Here is an 18,414-nt window from a genome sequence, read left to right as displayed (position 1 = left end):
GTGACCTCTCCCTGGACAGGCCCCGGGCCACATGTCCCCCACAGCCCACCTCTGTCACCAGCCCTTTAGAGCGGTGACACTCGTGCCCATCTCACGGCAGGGGGGCCGGGACAGGTTAAAGATGGCCGCAAAAGGTACCTCTCTCTGCACCTGGGTGGGCCCGTGACCACTGTGACCAGGGCAGCATGGCAGAAGGGACAGTGTGGCAGCCCCACATCTGGCCTGGAAAGAGGCCTAGAAGCTTCCGCCTTGGTCTCCTGGAGTCCTCAGCACCCTGTAAGAAGTCCAACGACACCAACAGAGAAACCGCATGGACAGGCCCTGAGGCTCACGGAGGGGGAGAGGCGGCTGCCGCTGGACCCAGCCACGCAAAACCCCCTGCGCCGTGGGCACAAAGCCGCCACAGACCCTGCAGGCCAGACCAACCACCAGCCGACCTCCCTCAGGCGGGCACAGTCCACGCCGAGCCCCAGTTCCTAACCCACAGAACACAACAAAACAGCTGCTGTAAGGTTCTGTGTTCGGGGGGATTTGTTACGCAGAAATAGCTTCTGTGTTCGGGGGGAATTTGTTACGCAGAAATAGCTAGCTGGAGCAGGCTCTGAGGCCACAGCAGGGCCAACACCCCACAACACTCGGGCCTGAGGCTGACCGGCCACCCTGCCCTCCTCCCCCTGCCCTCAACGACCTGATACCAGGGAAGGAGCGGGTTGTAGCATTTGGTTCTGCAGACGGACCAGCTCCTCACCGAGAGGAAGGCCAGGCCCCCACCCCCAAGGTCTCACTGGCTCTCAAGCCCGCCGCCCTCCAGCGCTGCCCCCCAGGGCCTCCTCTGCTCCCCCCAGGAACCCTCCCAGTCCCCGGAGATGCTGGCTGTGCTCGGGGTGACAGGCCGGGCCGGGCCCCACCTTCCCGGCTGACTCTCTACGACCCGTTCACTGGGTTACTGTGAGCACAGAGAACCCGGCCACTTCCCGCAATGCCAGCCTCTGCCCACGAGGCCGGCAGGGGTGGGACTGGGCCGATGTGACGCTGCTCTCGGAGGGAGCCTGGGGAGGGTGGACGGCTTTGCCCCAGGGGCCCAGGGAGCTGGGCAGGAGTCCTGTCTCCACCACAGTTGAGCCGTCACAACCTTGGGTGGCTCTGTGAGCGTCTCTGAGCCTCAGTTTTGTTCGAGTCAGATCAGAACATGCCCACCGCCATGTCCCTGGGCCAAGGGACGCAGACCTGGCAGGACACAGGCGACTGTGGCCTTGGACCCGGGCAGGGCATCACCTCCTAAGCCTCACCTTCCTCATCTGTAAAGTGGGACAGAAATGGGCACCCGTCACGGCTGTGGGAGGATCGGTGTGCGGCGCACATATGAACATGCACACACAGCGCCTGGACACAGTGAGAGCCTCCCAGGACCTTGAACAGTCAGGCCTTTGAACTTGACCGGGCTTCCCCCACGCAGTCACAGCCGTGCCCATGGGCCCAGCCACGCTCTGTCACGCCAGGACCATGAAAATCAGCTCCTGTTTGGGGTGACACTTCCCATTTCTGTCCCGAGCTCAGTCCCATTCGTAGCCAGGCTCCTCTGCAGCTTCCAGGATCTGGTTTACGGAATCGGTTTTATGCGTGTTGCGTCGGGTATGGGGTGTAGACGCAGATGTGCCCACGTTTAGGTGAACGGGGAAGGTGGGTACCTTCTCCGATGAGAGCAGAGGAGGGTTTGGGGTTTAACTGTATCCCTCCCACCCACCAAATAAAAGGGGGGGGTCCTAATCCTGGGTCCTCGGGACGTGACCTCATTTGGAGACAGGGCCTCTACAGAGGTCAACGGGTGACACGAGGGGTCCCGGGCAGGCCCTAAGAACAGGACTGCGTCCTTACAAAGAGGGGCGGCCGACAGAGACAGACGCGCAGAGGGAAGATGTGAGGACACCGGCAGAAGACGGCCGTCTGCAAACCCCGGACGGACTCACAAAGGCACCTGGTGGGGGGGCCTGGGGCGTCCAGAAACGCGAGGAAACAAACTTGGGTTCGGGGCGCGCCGTCTGCGGTGCGTTGTCACGGCAGCCGGGGCAGCACCTGCAGGCCCACAGGAAACGCGGGCAGCGAACACCTCCGATTCTAGATGTGAGCTCACCCCCGGGGTCCGCGCCGCCCAGCAGCCGCCTCCCCCGCCCCCTCCGCTGTCCCTCAGGCCCCCCTCCCCCGCAGGTGGTGCTCCCCACTGGGGTCCTATGCCCCCCACCCCTGCATGAAGATTCTCTCCTCTCCGCCACAGCTCTGTGCGGCGTGGCCTCCGCCAGCGAGAGGCGGAGCGGCGGGCCTGGCCTGGCTCCTGGGGTACCCTCACCACACCCAGCCTTCCTTCCACCAAGGACAGGAGGCCTCCTAAAGAACACCGGGGAGACGCCTGCCGAGCTGCGGCGCGGGGCGCAGCCTGCGCACCTGTCCTCTGTCGCCCACAAAACATCAATCCCATGTTCGGGGCCAAGGAACCCCACCAGCCTACCTCCAAGTGCAAGGAGGACCCTTCCTCCCCGTAGCAACTGAAGCCCCCCCACAGCCCCGTGTGGCGTCCCAGAGGCTGGCCACCATCCCTGGTCAGTGCTTCAAACTCGGGCTGGTTTGGGCCGTGCAGCTGTCCCCAGACAGAGGGCTCAAGTCCCCGCAGCCTCATCCCTGCTGGCCTGGGTGACCGGGGGGCGGGGGTCTCTTTGACCCAGCTGGTCCAGCAAAGCCAGGACACTAAGTGAGTCACCAGGCGGCTAGCTCCAACCTTGCCCAAGAGGCGGAGCCCTCGGAGACTTCCGGGATGGGAGAAACCTCGCAGGCATCAAAACTGATTTATAGACTCTGGAGGGAAGGCTGACATTTCCTAGAGCCCGCCGCCGCCGCCGTCCTCGTAAATCAATTCCCGTTCCCCGCCCGCGCGGGCCGTGCCAGCCTCCGTAAATAAATGCCAGGCTTAATGAGTTTCAAAACAGCCAGGCTGCAAGTAACAATGAGAAGGGGAGTCGTCGGGCAGTCCCGCACTTGGGGTGATTGCAGCGGGGAGGGTCCTGGGGGACGCCTCCCTCCTGCCCCCTCACTGTCACCCCAGGGAGCAGAGGCCAGAGAGAGGGGCCCCCAGTCCTGCTCCGGTGGGCAGGGAGGAAGGGGAGCCTGGCCCGACAGGGTAAAAGCCACCTGAAAATGGGAGGCAGGGCCCCATGTCCCCCCTCACACCCTCATCATTGTCTTGTCACCCTTCCGGCGCCCCGGGCCTGCCCCGCCCCCCACGGCACACCACCGCTCTGTGCCCACGGAGCCACTGACCTCTCCTCCCCAGTCTGTGCTCCGGGAGAACAGGGCACAAGCACGAACATTAGCCCCTAAACCCAAACCCAAGCCCGGAGAAGGAAAACGACTAGAAGGCTAATCCCTTTTCCCTCCCCTCTGTGGCCTGTGGCCCCCATGGCCATGACTGCCACGGAGGGTGAAGCTTTCTGAAATGGTCTTTCTGAACAGGACCCACGTCGCCGTGGAAATGGCAGGAAACAGAGCGGGGCGAGCAGAGCGCTGGGCATGCTGCACGCAGAGAGCGCCGACGGAGCCCGGGGGGAGCAGCGCCCCCCACAGCTGTGCAGTCAGGAGCCCCGACAATGGGAAAGTGGTGGCCGGTCAGACCCTGAGGGAGCTCAGGCCATGTCCCCTCGGGAGGAACTGGCCATCTGGTTCCACATCAGCCGGCCGGAGCACAGAACCCAGTGTGCGTGCAGGGTGCCAGGAAGGGCCCTGGGCCAGTCCTGAGTCCCCAACCGCACCCCCACCGTCCCTCCCAAGCCGGCGCTCTTCTGGTCAGTTCCCTCCGTGTGACAGTGTGTACTGCTGGACAGCCGCCTCAGACCGTCTGCAGAGTGCAGGGGTGCTCATTCGTGAGCTGCTGAGTCCACGTTCTCCCCGAGGCCACGTCTGACCTGCGTGGGCACCATGCACCAGGTGTCACAGAGAAATATTGCGAGCACTTCCCCCAAACCAGCGCTGCAGTGGCGGATGTGGGGATTAGCGTCCGCACGGAGCTCCCGCCCCCAAGAGCAATGCGGGCGAGCGAGTGGGGAGGACCCCACAGGTGGTCACCTCCCCCGGGGGGAACGCAGGCTCCCCAGAGGCCAGGAGAGCCGTACACCAAGACTAACGCTTTCTTGGAAAAGTCTGGAACCTCTGAACTTGATGGCCCTGGAGGACTCAAGGGAGGGGCAGCTTCAAGTCAACTCTGAGCCCCGAGGGGACCACAGGAGGGCCACTCGGATGCCCGTTCCAGCTCCGGGTCCCTCTGGGGCGAACACATCTACAAACCTGGGGGCGGGAGCGTCCTCCTGGGCCGGCTCAGCAGCCCCCGGAGCTCCACGGACACCGTGTGGGGCCCGGTCACCGGTAACGGGACAGAGGACCGCCTCTGGGAGCCCAAGGCCGGCACACCTTCCACGGGCAGGGCACACCACCAGGAGCACAGGAGGCGCATGAGCCGGTATGAACGCCGGGCTCAGAGGATTAACTTGGAGTCAGAACACAGCCACGTCCATCACCCCAAACATTTCCTCCGGCCTGTTACCGACCCCTCCCGACTGTACGAATGGGGTGGTCCCGAGGGTCCCATGGCCCCCAGTCCAGGACCTGCGGACACTTGTGCCAGCCCTCGGCCCCTGGCCCCCACACAGCTTCCTGGTGGAGGAAAACGCCTGCAGCCCATAGCCCTCCGGCCGGGCTTCCCCAGGACAGGCTTGCAGGCCCAGCCTGAGTGCTGGTGACAAACACAGAGCCCGGGGACCCAGTCCAGACGGGCTTCGTCACAATCCAGGCAAGCGGGACTCAGGCTTCTGCTGCTTCTCCTGAGGCCCCCGAAGCTGGAGACTGAGGGCTTATCCCTGGGCCGTCAGAAGAAATACAGGGGCGCCTGGGGGCTCAGTCAGTTAAGCGTCCGACTTCGGCTCAGGTCATGATCTCACGGTTCGTGGGTTCGAGCCCCACGTCAGGCTCTGTGCTGACAGCTCGGAGCCTGGAGCTGCTTCAGAGTCTGTCCCCCTTCACCCCGTCCCTCCTCCCCCCACCCCTCCCCGCCTCTTTTACTCTCAAATATAAACAAACATTTAAAATATATTGTGTCTTTGACCCCAGTTCCTGACACGGGGCTCCTGGATGGTTCGCGATGGGGACTGGCCGCCGGAAAGACCACGCCGTGGTTGGGAGTGTGGCGCTGTGGCCCTGGCCCCCACCGTCCCGGGAGGGGAGAGTCGGTAACGGATGGGGCCGCCGTGCGTGAGGAGCCTCCACCAAATGCTGATTGCGGGGCCCTGGAGAGGGCTCGGGGGCTCCCGGCCTCCCCACGCCGCCCCCTGGGTGCCTGTGCCCCTGGCTGCTCCCACGACCTTGGTGATGCACCGAGGCCCCAGAGAGGAGACGTCGTAGTGGGCTCTGTGAGCCATTCCAGCAAGTCATCCAGCCTGGCGGGGGGCGGGGGGGGAGGGCCCTGAGCCGGCCAGTCAGGAGCACAGGGGACAACCCAGAACTGGCGACGGGCATGCGGAGGGGGGCTGGCTGAGCGGTTCACGGCGCAGAGAGAGCCCCCACGAATGCCGGGGGCCGCGGTCCCAGCAGCGGTCCTCTGGGAACCGCGGGCTCTGAACGCTGCTGCCGGGGGGGGGGCGGGCAGGAGCAAGCAGACCAGGCCCCGTCCCCGCTGTGCTGCCTGACATTCGACAGCAAATGGAGACAAGGAGCCGGTGGCCCTGGGAGGTCCCGGGCAGCCCCGGGAGAGGCGTTCCCCCCGCGTCACCACTGGGCGCAGAACGGGGGCTCCGGCGGGAGCTCTCGCTCCAGGGTGAGAAGCAGAAGTCAGTAAAAGGGGCTGCTCGCACTTCCTGCTTCCAGAGAGAGCGTGCGAGCCCCCTGGGTCCCCCCACCTCCCTGTTCTGCCGGGAGCTGCGGGTCTGTTTAACGAGCCCCGAGAGTGGACAGTGGAAACCAGCTGTGTTCCAGAAAGAACCAGGCCCCCAGGACGGCCCTGTGTGTTTGGGGAGGAAAGAAAGCCCCCTGGGGCGATCTCCAGAAAGTACCGCCGCGTACTCACCCTAGGCTCTCGTGGGACCCGGGTTCCCTGGGGAGAGGGACATAAGCAAAGAGGATAGTTCTCAGGGTTCTAGGGAGAGCACTGCAGGGGGAACGGAGTGTGTGGGGGGGGGGGGGGTGAGAACAGGGGAAGCCGGCCGGGACCTGGAGGAGGCGAGGGTCGGGCCGTGCAGCCACCTGGGGAAAGTGCAATCTAGACAGAGGATCGGCAAGTGCAAAGGTCCTGGGGTGAGAGTGGCCTGGCTTTCATTTGAAGGAAACGCAAAAGCAGGGGGGCCTCACCCCCTCTGCAAAGCACCCGGAGAGCCAAGCCTGCAAGGAGGGCCTCGTCTCCACGGAGAAGCGCACGGGAAACGCCGAGGATGCAAAACTCCCAAGCACATGCACACGTGTACCCACCCCTGCATGGCACCCACGTGCGGACACACCACACGCACGTGCACACCACACATGCATGCGCACACGGCACTCACACCACACATGCCATGCCTTCCCTCCCGGGAGGCTGGTGGGAAGTGGGCCCGGGGCCCAGCCACACCCACAGGGACAGGAGGGAAGGAGGGGACTTGTCAGCCGCCCCTCCCCCGCCCTCCCGCCGGGAGCGGTTCCTTCTCCTGCCGATAAGGCGGAATAAAGGACAAGACAAATTTCCAGGGGAGCCGTTGCGGGTGCTGAATGCTAACAGACTGGGATTCACTGCCAAAGTCTCTCTCCTGGGGAGATCCCGGGGAGGGTGGCGGCCGCTGACAAAGGCCGGGCGGGGCCGCCATCTCAAGCTGGAACAAACACGGACGCTCCTCACCTCCAGAGCGGGGTGACCTGAGCCCAACGGGCCACACAGGCCCAGGAAACAGCATGACTTTTAATGGGGAGTTTGGTGCTTTGAGACGCAGGGGTGGGTAGGCAGGTGGAGAGGGAGGCAGGAGGGGTGGAGAGAGAGGAGCAGGGAGATGGGGGGCGGGGCACGCTCCAGAGGGACAGGCGGGATGCGAGGGACTGGCCTCTGTGGCGGAAGGGCAGGCCCACCTGGCTTTCCCGGACCAACCTCAACTTCGTCTCTTCCCTGCAAATCACTCCTTAGATGCCTCCAGTCACACTAAAGCATTTAATAAGTGCCTTCTGTATGCAGACACTGTGGCAGGTCAGGTGGAGGTGAGGGGGAAGAGGCCCAGGTGCTGATGTCCCGGCCCTCCAACAGCATCAGCTGTGTGACCCGGAGCCAGCCCCCCCACATCTCTGCGCCCCAGCGTCCTGTCCAGCAGGTGTGAGGACACAGGGAGCCCCATACGGAGAAGCCCCGCGCTTCGGGGCTGGGGTACAGTAAACGCTTGCAGACTGTCAAGAAGGACGAGGCTGCTGCTCAAGGGCCCCTAGAGCCCCGCAGTCCCCACCCCTGCTTCCCTCTCTCGTCACCAAACCCAAGCAGGCCACAGGCCAGCCCGCCCTGACCGGGGCTGGCAATGGCCCGGCCAGAGAGCTCATTCAGCCTTCGCACTCTGCGCTTCTCTTCCTGAGCGGCCTCCAGCCGGTCCTCCCTTGGGGAGCCCGAGCTTCTTTTCCGTTCCTAATCAGAACCCATTCTCAAGGGAAGATTCAACAAACTCCTCAGCGCCGAGAAGTGAGTGATAAAGCCTAACAGGTTACCTACATCACTAGGAACGTAAAGTCAAAGGAATGACTCCCGAATGGTGGAATGTCAAGTTGAATATGTTTTATGACATATCAGGGAATGGAAAACCTACCCTGAGAAAGAGAAAACTCTTTTTTTTTTCCTTTTTGCAAGAAAGGCATTTTTATGTTCGCAAGAACTAGAGATATCATTTCTAGCAAGTTGCAAAAACATAATCTCTGAAGTGCCATTAGCGACTCAAAATACCGGCCCCACTGAAAATATAAACACTGTACAAGGGGCCATGGCTATTCCCAGACGGATCAGACCCAACTCTGAGCCCCACCCCACAGGGGTGCACTTGCCCACGAAGGCCCTGAGGCAGGGGCCACCCCACCTTGTAAGATGAGGAAACTGAGGCTTAGGGAGGGGGCAATCTGCCTGATCAGGCAGCCATTAAAGGGCCGAACGGGGGCGCCTGGGGGACTCACTTGGTTAAGTGTCCGACTTCAGCTCAGGTCATGATCTCACAGTTCATGAGTTCCAGTCCCGTGTCAGGCTCTCTGCTGTCAGCACAGAGCCCATTTTGGATCATCTGTCCCCCCCTCTCTCTGCCCCTCCCCTGCTCATTCTCTCTCTCTCAAAATAAATAAACTTTAAAAAACAAAAGGTTGAAATGGTTCTGCACCCCGACTCCAACCACAACCCAGAGGGCCTGAAAGAGAGAATCCTAGGGACACAAATGTCTGGCTGGACCCCACCTTGGCCCACGTGGGTGGCTGTAACAGAGGGTCACCGGCCCTCTGACAACCACAAGGGGACCTGGCGCTGGTGACTGAGGCGCCCTGGGGCCCTCCCCCGAGGCTCCAGCCCACGAGCCACTCCCCTCCGAAGAGCCCCTATCCTAAAACCCTTAGGATGACTTTCAGGGGGGACACAGCCGGCCTCAACGGCCCCACACCTGCCAGCAGAGATTCAGCACATGAAACGGAGAACGTCCCCAGCATGGCGACGGGGCTGGATCCCTTTGGCTGAGACCCCCCCGAGCCCGGCCCCCCACGAGCACGGCGAGGTGCTCCTTTCCCCAACCTCCCCCGAAGGGCGTCAGCAGTTTCTCATTTCCCTGCTCCACTGGCTCTATCCTGCAAAGTGATTGAGATTCTAACACCATTAAACATGACTTAATTTGCTTTTCCTAATGATATGCCCACAGTATTAGGACAGTGTTCCTTTTCCATTTGAAAGACATCTTAGGGTGGTTTCCACCAGTCAAATTAATAGGGAAGCCATTAGAAACTCAGCCACCAACTGTTCTTACACCAAGGAGGCCCGTGGTCTTCGCTAGGGCACAAAGACAAAACAGGGCACAAAGCCTGTCGCTTAATTGTCTTACTCCTGCGTTTTCAAGTGCCTCATCTGTCGATGGAACCCACGACCCGCTGCCCCTGGCTACCTCCATTACCAGGAACCATCTAGAAATCCAGGCCAGAGGGGCGCCTGGGTGGCTCAGTCGGTTAAGCGTCCGACTTCAGCTCAGGTCATGATCTCACAGCTCGTGAGTTTAAGCCCCGCGACGGGCTCTGTGCTGACATCTCAGAGCCTGGAGCTGCTTCCGATTCTGTGTCTCCCTCTCTCTCTGCCCCTCCCCTGCTCAAGCTCTGACTCCCTCTCTCAAAAATAAACATTTTTTAAAAGTTTTCTAATAAAAAAAAAAAAGAAAGAAAGAAATCCAGGCCAGAGACGAGGGCCTTCGGGACCCCCCCCCCCCCCCCCCGCCACGCACCTGCGGGAAGGCACTTCTGCGCACCACTGGCCGGGACGACATGCATGTCTCGCTTGAACCTCGGATCTGCATGAGGCTGGTGTCCTGCCCACTCCCATTTTGTAGATGAGATGACTGAGGCCAGCAAGCCTATGTAGTATGACCAAGATCACCCAATGAATCAGCACAAGGCAGAGCCCAAGCCTGGGCCTGTCCGAGCCCCGCCCATCCTCGGCCCCTGGGATCCACAGCCTCCGTAAGATCTGAATCATTTCCGCTCCTTAACTTCTCATCCTGCCCGTTTCCCTCACCTGCCTGTGGCCCTCCTGGTTTACAGCCTCCTCCCCGGCTTCACCTCTGCGTTTCCAATGCCCCCCGACTGCCCGCTGGAGAGCAAAAACACCCCTGGGCCAGTTCTGGAACCTTCCACGGGAGGAGCACTGTGGCCACTGCCCAGGAGCCACGCAGCCCCGGGCTGGCGGCCTCCGGGGAACCAGACATCCAGACTCCCAGCCGAGGGCCTCCCCGTCCCCAGGGGCCAGGAGAGCGGACCGCCTTCCCTGCCTTTCTAACCCACAGGTCAGAGAGTGCCCGCTCAATGAGGAAACGCGCCAGGACACCAGATTCTTCCTGAACATTCCTTTCATCTTGGGAGGGAGAAAGTGCACTGAGCCATTTTTGCCACCAGCTAAAATATTTCAGTCTCAGATCAAGAAGGAATGCAAGCCGGAAACAGCTCAGAACTCGGGGCCAGATGGACGCGGTCTGTCTCGGGGAAGCAAAGTAAACAGTGCACGCTTGGCACCCCGGGCGGAGAGGCCAAGGGCCCCGCCCGCCCTTCATCGGAGCCCCGCCCCGGTGGCCAAAGGGGCCCCAGTGCGGGCCCACCCTCGGGCCAGGAGAAGTGTGAACACGCACAGACCCCGCCACAGGCCAGGAGCCAGGCTCCCATAACTGCACGAGCGCTCCCCGAGATACGGAATCAGCAGCTCCCACGTGTGAGGGGGTCAGCCGTCCGAGGCTGAGCCCGGAGCCTTGTCGGTTGTCCCGAAAGGCTGAGCTTAGTGCCCCATAGCCTGGGGCCTGGGCTCCCGGGGCCAGAAGAGAAAGGCCAGGCTCTGCCTCGGACCCCCAGAGGGTCACGAAGCAGGCCCGTGGCCCCATCGGCACAAGGGCTGGGCCAGCCGACTGCTCCTTCCTCCCCCGATGCCCGCCCTCAGAGCGCCTCGGCTGACCCTCCAGGACCCCATGACACAGAGGAGCCCTGGGGCGGGGGCCGCCGTCACCCTCTGAACTCCCTCTCCTGCCAACCTGCCCCGGGGCCCAGTCCTGACCGGCTGTGCCCTCCGCACAGCTAGGGGCCCTAGGCGGGGTCCTGAGGTCACTGTCCCCGCAGCCTCCAAGCACCCTGCACACCCCGAACTGAACATCCCCAATTCCCAACTCCCCGCCGGCCCCCTTCCGGCTGGCTGGCCACCCTCTGCGTGGGGCACCGCCACCAGGCGTGGGCCAGAAGCTCTAACTGGAGATGTAACTCACAATTAGCCGCTGATTAATTAAAAATGTGAAAACTAATTACTTAATACATGTCGTTGGCTTCGTTCGCGTAGTATTTGACGACGTGTGGCCCCAAGAGGAGAGAGGAGGTACCGGAGCCGGGCGCGCGGACCCACCGAACTCCCACACTCGGGAGAGACCGTCCCCGCCCAGACAGCAGACAACATGGGAACAGAGGCCGTGGGGTGTGCAGGTGCGCCCTCCCTAAGTGGCTGTGGAAGGAAGGGAGGGAGGGGCCCTGAATGTGCAGAACAGCTGTGTCTTGCTCTAAGGTCCCCGGCCCCTGGGTCTCAAGCCCGGATACGGCAGGACCCACCTCTTGGCCGCCACTTCCCACGGCCTCGGGGACGGAATGAGGGCTGCAGCCGGGCTCACCCCTCCCTGGCGGTGACACCGAGCAACCATGGTGCCTCCAGTCTAAGGAGACCCCGGACGGGGGCACCCAGGTGGTTCCATCCATTAAGCATCCGACTCTTGATCTCAGCTCAGGTTTGATCTTAAGAGTCGTGAGTTCAAGCCCCGTGTTGGGCTCCGTGCGGGCACCTTTTCTGCCTCAACCCGCAGAGAGGAGACCAGGATGGAAGGTGTGAAAGCCCTCCATGCAACAGCCAGCAGCCAGGGGCCACGGTGGGGGTGCCACCAGGGCTGTGGCCACAGACACTTGGTTCCCAGGAGGCCCCATGACGGCCACCGTGCCCGCGAGGCTGTGCCGAGCCCGGTATGTGCACACAGCCCAGGCCAGGGGCGCTCCTTCCAGGGCCCATGTGAGGGGCTGGTCTCGGCCTCACGCACCGGGCTTCCTCATTTTTGAAATCAGCCGCATCTGCCCGTGTTCACACTCGGCCCCCATACACGCCGAACCCCCTCGGGGCCTCCCTGAAGCAGCACCCTTCCTTTTAGGCACCCAGAGACCCCTGTTGCATCTGGGAGTGGCCCTTCGGCATCCTGGAGGCCCCGCTGGCAAAGGGGCTCCGACTTCAAACCTGGCCCCCCCCCACCCCGAGCTCCCACGAGCTCCCCCCACCCGCCGGGCTGGGCGCTGAATCCGGGAGGAAGCCGGGGGCCTCGGCCCCGACCACAGTCATCCGATGATGAACACAAATCTCCGCAGAGCCTGTCGGCCGAGATGTTTGCTCTTCGTGGAGATTAAGCCACGATCCCTGGATGTGAGGGTCGGAACGACGTCTGCCGGCAGAGTGAGCGGGTGGATGTGGCGGTGGGCATGGCACGCACGTGCGCCTCCCTGGTTCCAACCGGGTGGCAAATGGGGACAGTGTGGGCATCGCAGGCCACCAGCCCCTGGGGCCCCGGCTCCTGGCCCTGGGAAAGCGCCCCATCCAATCACTCCTCTTTCCTCAGCCGTGACCCAGAGGTGTCTACCGGCCTGGGCTCGCACACCGAGGGCGGGGGCCTGACAACCCCATGGGAAAGCAGAGGTGCCAGGTGGGGCAGTGCTGGGGGCGGGGGGACTTTCAGAGATGGGGGTCTTGAGGCAGGTGGCACCGGGCCTGCCTGGGCAGACACGTCCGTCACTAGCCTGCGGGGGGCGGGGGGCGCTATGGCTGCTCCGCCCATGGAGGCCCCAACTGAACACCCAGCCTCCCTCAAATACACGGTCAAATGATTTTCTGCAAGGGCGCCATGACAGTCCACGGTGGAAGGGCCGATCTTTTCAACCAAGGGCGCTGGGGAAACAGGATCTGCACACACAAGGTACAGTTTGGGCACTTCCTCCCATCGTGTCCAAAATTAACTCGGGAGGGATCAAAGACCTCAACGTAAGAGCTGAAACCACACAACGTTTAGAAGTAAACACAGGAGAAAAGCTTCCTGAATCGGATTTGGAAGTGATTCGTTGGTTAGGACACCAAACACACAGGCAACAGAAGAAAAAAATAGCTACATCTGCCTTCATCAAAACTGAACCCTTTCACGCATTGAAGGATGTCATCAGGAAAGTGAAAAGGCAACAGACGGAAGGGGCGTAAGATCTGTGAGTCATGCACAGCACCTCGAGGTCGAGGGGTTTAATACCTGGCATATAGAAAGAACTTCTACAGGGGCACCTGAGGGGCTCAGTTGGTTAAGCGTCCGACTTCAGCTCAGGTCACGATCTTACGGTTCGTGGGTTCGAGCCCCGCGTCGGGCTCTGTGCTGACAACCAGCTCAGAGCCTGGAGCCTGTTTCAGATTCTGTGTCTCCCTCTCTCTCTGACCCTCCCCTGCTCACGCTCTCTCTCTCTCTCTCAGAAATAAATTTTTAAAAAAACATTTAAAAAATTAAAAAAAAAAAAAAAGAACTTCTACAGCTTGACAGGGAGAGTGGATTTGAAGGTGGGCAAAGGCCTCAAACAGACCTCTCTCGAAGGCACTCACGTCACCGACCAGAAATGCAAATCAAAATCACAGTGGGATTTCATGCCCACAAGGGCGTCTCTCTCTCTCTCTCTCTCCCTCTCCACACACACACACACACACACACACACACACACGCACACAGAAAACAACAGATGTTGGCGAGGATATGAGGGAATCAGAACACCCGGCCCTGTTGATGGGAATGCAAATGGAGCCACCCCTGTGAATTTGAGAGCAGTTTTTCAAAAACACAAACATAGGATCCAGCGAATCCGAGTCTGGGTATTTACCCGGAAGAAATGAGAGCAGTGACCCAACAGACATTTGCACCCCTGTGTCCGCAGCAGCACAACGGTCCCCAACCGCCAACGTTATATACGTGTATATATATTTTTGAAAGCAAGAGAGAGTACAGAGACAGAGAGGGGAGGGAGAGAGAATCCCAAGCAGGCTCTACACTTATAGCAGAGCCCAACGCGGGGCTCGATCCCAAGACCCTGGGATCATGACCGGAGCCGAAGTCAAAGAGTTGGACGCTCGACCGGCGGAGCCCTCCAGGCGCCCCACAAAGAATGAGTTCCAGCAGGTGCCACGATGAGAATGTCCCCGGGGGAGGGAAAGAAGCCAGACACAAAAGGCCACGTTTGACCTGATTCCAGGCACATGAAGTGTCCAGAGCAGGCAAACCCGCAGAGACAGGAAACCAGGGAGTGGTGGCCGGGGCCGGGGCGGGAGGAGGCCGAGTCCCCTTCCGGGGTGAGGAAAAGGCTCTGGGACAGGAGAGGTGGCCGCCCAACACTGCGGACCCACTGGGGCATGTGCAAAAATGGCTGACATGATCAACTATACGTTATGTCCATTTCATCAGAATAAAAAATTGTTTTTAAAGAATGAAAGTCAAAAAGGATTGCCCAGGATAAATATCCAGGGACCCCAGGCCAAACTCCCTAATCTTGGAATAGGGGGCGGGAGGGGGGGGCCTGCTCGTCGCACCGGTGCTGGCTTGGGGGGAGGGGGGCGGGTAAAGCTCTCGGAGCCACGGTGGGGTCTCCCCCCAAAGGGGTCGTAGCCACAGTCCCTGTGACTCAGGGGAGCTGCCCGCCCCCACCCCCCCACCCTGCTCTCAGGCCAGACCAGACCCCACCACTGACGCCAGCCCCGTAGGGCCCTCGGTGCCTTTACAAGATCAATACTCGCAGAGAAGGGCCTCCCAGGGCGCAGGGAAAGGACACCTTGTTCCAATTAATTATTTACGTCTTGCTTTTTTCCTTCTCTCTTTCTTGCTCTCGTTCAGCATTTTTTCCTGCAAACTTCAGATTGTCAGGCTTCCACAGAAACAATGCCTTGGGGCACTGGGGAGAAACAATTAGCCAATTAATATTTAATTGGCTGTGGACAGACAGAAAAAGGCCTGCATGAGTCACAGCACACCCAGCCGAGAAAGTGCTAGCTCTCCGCCACTTGGGTGGGGCCCGCAGGGCAGAGCAGGCACCGAGGAGAGCACGACAGACGTGCCCGCCTGCCCGACACCCGGGGGGGACAACAGCCCCCCCCACCGGCGACCACCGCCCAGAGGTCATCCAGGCAGCGATCTGAGCCCAGAGGGGGAGACTGAGGCCCAGAGTGGAAGGCAGCCTTCAGCCCCGGTGCAAGTGAGGCCTGGGCGCACCCCTCCCGACCCCATGTCCTTCATCCCCCACTTTTCCGCTGTCAGGTGTGACTGCTTCCACCCCCCACTGCACAGTCCCCGGATCCCCCTCTCCCCGGGAATGAATCATCGGCAAGAAGGGAGCCCACAGGCACGGGGTGCTCCTCGGCCGAAGCCCCTCTCGGAGACCTGGCCGGGTCTGGAAGCCACCACCTCCCTGGGACCCCGCCCAGCACAGGCCCCCCCCCCACACACACACCCCGCCTCACACCCAAGACCCTCCCACACTGGGGGGGGGAGGGCGTCAGACCTGCAGGGACTCCGCCACCAACACCGAGCTGCCCCCACCCTCGGCCACTACATGTCAGCCCACGGCTCCCGTCCGGAAGGGAGCGAAGGGGACCACTCCTGCCCCAGGACGTGTGCACACGTGTGCGTGTGCCGTGCGTGTGTCGTGCCTGTGCTAGCGAGCGCTCTCCGGCGCTTGGGCTGCTCCTGCTCCCCGGCGGCCACGTCTGCACAAGTACTTAGTGGCAGTGGACCCTGCGGGGCTGGAGCGCCTGGCCCACGGCCTCACGGTCACCGTCAGAGCCCAGGACTCCTCACACAAGCAGCACAGAGGCCTGGAGTGGACACCAAGTGCTCCGCACGCTGCAGCCTAGCGGAGCAAACAGGAAGAGGAGACGGCAAACACGAGGCGAGGCGGGGCCTGAGCACAGAGATAAGGGGGGTCCGATCGATACCCCAAGGCTGCCTGCTACCTCCCTCCCTGGCCAGACAGCGCCCTGGGGACACGTCCATCGATGCAGATGCTAAACAGAGAAATCAATGCTGCGGCTGATGCAGTGCAGGCTGGACGAGGGGCTGGGGGGGCGGGGGCGGCGGGCGCTCCGGCAGGAACCGAGGCTGCGCCCGCCCCCACCTCCGGCCACGGCCGCCAGCCACCTGCTCGGCGGGGGCGGGGACGAGGGCTCCAGAGCCAGCCGCAGCCTGCCAGCTCCTCCTGCACAGTTTTCAGAGGTGTAGCTGAGCTGCAAACCCATTTTACAGAAGGGGAAACCATGGCCCCGAGGAATGAGGTGACCTGTGAATCCAGCACAGGGCCGCTCGGGCCCCGACTCCAGCCCCTGGGCGTCATGTTCCGTCTCAAGGGCTCCACTTTGGCCAGGCTTCTAGAAGCACCGGTGCTGCCCAGGGGCCCCAGGACAGCGGTGGGTGGTACTGGGGGGAGGGGCAGACAGGGTGACAGCAAGAGCAAGAGCCCACGGGAGGGCTGGCCAAGCAGGCCGGTCCCCTCGCGGGGGCCACGTCCACAAGACAGCCGGGGAGGCGCAGGGGCCCAGGCGGAGGATGCCCGGCCCGGCACCAGGGGCGTGCACGTCGTGTGCCAGGCCTGCCGTGACCGGGGGCCCAGCGCGGGTAAGGACAGGCTGACAGAAGATGGTCCTGAGCAGAGACAAGGAGGGCAAGGAGAGAGGTATCCTATTCAACCAGGAGGAAGGGCGCCATCCAGACGGGCTGAGGGGGCGGGGCTGGGGCAGCAGATCCAGGCCGACCTGGGGGGGGGGGCTGTCCGAGGGACAGGGATGTTGGCACACCCAGGACTTCGTCCCCACATCACAGGCGCGATCGGGCCTTCCACCCCCCACCAGAGCCCCGATCCTGGGCTGTTGGGGGTCACTGGCTTCACACTACATTTTAGCCCCTCTGGAGCCCTTCATTTAAGCACAGTGTCAGGCAAATGCTATAGGAAAGCAGTAAGAGTAGGCTCACTCCGGTTCGGCAGGTCCTGCCCTCCCCGCCTCCTCCCTGCCTCCCCTCTGCCTCCTGAGAAGGCCCGAAATGGTATGAAATCCACTGCAGGAGGGAATTATCTGCACTTACTTGTGACCTTCCTTCGGAAAGTCGTGCATTCACTGCCCTGCACCTTTTAAACGGTCAGCTCTGTCCTGGCTCAGGCCTCTCCCCAGGCGGCACTGCGGGCCTCCACACCGCCTCCTGGCCTCCGATCTGCCCCGCCAGCCTCCACACTGGCCTCCAGCCCAGCTTCCTAACCCCGCTGCAGATTCCACAGGCCTCACCTCGCCCTGTCCCCGCACGAAGCGGCCTGGCAGGGGAAGGGGGCGGGAGGGAAGGGGCAGTGGAATCCGTAAGAACCAACCTCTGCCAGCAGCACCCGAACAGGGACCCCCGTCCCCCCATCACCATGTGGCACCAGCAAGATGCGTCTTCTCTCTGGGCCTCAGTTCCCTCCCTACTTCATGAGGCCCCTGAGGCACGGTGGGTGGGAGTTCGTGGACCTAAGGAGGCCAGCACACTGGCAGGGGGGCCCGCACATGCTCGCCACCGCTCCTGACGGACGAGGAAGGGCAGACGCTGGGGAACCCCGCGCTCGGGGGGACGGCTGCCGGGCTCCACTTCCCACACTAAACCCGGAAGTGGCCTGTGGGTCTGCGCCCACCTTGCTGAGGGCCAGGTTTAACCACCTTCAGAAGTTTCTGAGGCTGGGGCGCCTGGGGGGGCTCAGTGGGTTAAGCATCCAACTTCAGCTCAGGTCATGATCTTGCGGTTCGTGGGTTCGGGCCTCGCGTCGGGCTCTGTGCTTCAGAGCCTGGAGCTGCTTCAGGATTCTGTGTCTCTCTTCTCCTGCTCTCTCTCTCAAAAATAAACATTAAAAAAAAAAGTTTCTGAGCCTAGAAAATGTTTTCACGAATAATAAATCAGAGAATCAAACCCATTTTGTCAGAGGATGTGTAGGCTTTCCTCTAGGCTCATCTGTCTTGCCCAAAGGTAGGCTAACGTGAGCCCATCGGCCCAGGCAGGCAGGGCGGCCCAGGCTGGGTGCGGGCGGCAGACACTGCAGACGGGTCCCTGACACGGGCGATAGGGCGCCACCCTGGGGGAGGTCCTGGAGGACCCATCCCCCAAGACCCCCCCACAAGGCAGCTGACCCACCTGGGCCCCCTGACCCACCAAGGGCACCGGGGCCCCCTTGCAAGAAGCCCCCTACCCGGTCCCCACCAGAGGCTTCCCGGGCGCCTCCTGTAAGATCCCTGTATTCACACAAAGACAGACAGGTGCCCCAGTGTGCTCAGTTTGATTCTTTTATTTCTTTTAATGTTTATTTGCTTTTGAGAAAGAGGGAGGGCAGAGTGTGAACAGGGGAGGGGCAGTGTGAGCGGCGGAGGGGCAGAGAGTGAGGGGGGAGAGCAGAGAGTGGGGGGAGGGCAGAGAGTGAGGGGGGAGGGGGAGTGAAGGGGAGAGGGGCAGAGAGTGAGGGGGGGAGGGCAGAGAGTGAGCGGAGGAAGGGCAGAGAGTGAGCCGGGGAGGGGCAGAGAGTGAGGGGGAGGGGCAGAGAGGGGGAGGGCAGAGAGTGAAGGGG

The 18,414-nt window shown here is 62.0% G+C and overlaps 1 protein-coding gene across 4 annotated transcripts in view; it reads right to left on the bottom strand.

Moving 5' to 3' along the window:
- The window catches only part of VAV2 (vav guanine nucleotide exchange factor 2), a 146,514-nt gene that overhangs the window by 90,223 nt on the left and 37,877 nt on the right, over window positions 1-18,414 (bottom strand). Inside the window, exon 1 of one of the 4 annotated variants that reach the window (XM_039255167.1) lies at window positions 9,492-9,583. The exons of the other annotated variants lie outside the window; for them this stretch is intronic. Coding sequence (XP_039111098.1) covers window positions 9,492-9,563 — 72 coding nt within the window. The 5' untranslated portion in view covers window positions 9,564-9,583. Of the gene's footprint in view, window positions 1-9,491; window positions 9,584-18,414 lie in introns of those variants that run through there. 4 annotated transcript variants of the gene reach the window in all.

This window comes from Hyaena hyaena, unplaced genomic scaffold, assembly GCF_003009895.1.
Source record: "Hyaena hyaena isolate Hyena2069 unplaced genomic scaffold, ASM300989v1 scaffold_511, whole genome shotgun sequence".
In the NCBI taxonomy this organism is placed as follows: Eukaryota; Metazoa; Chordata; class Mammalia; order Carnivora; family Hyaenidae; genus Hyaena; species Hyaena hyaena.
Note: the sequence above shows the minus strand (reverse complement) of the source record. Positions and strands in the feature narration are given on the sequence as shown.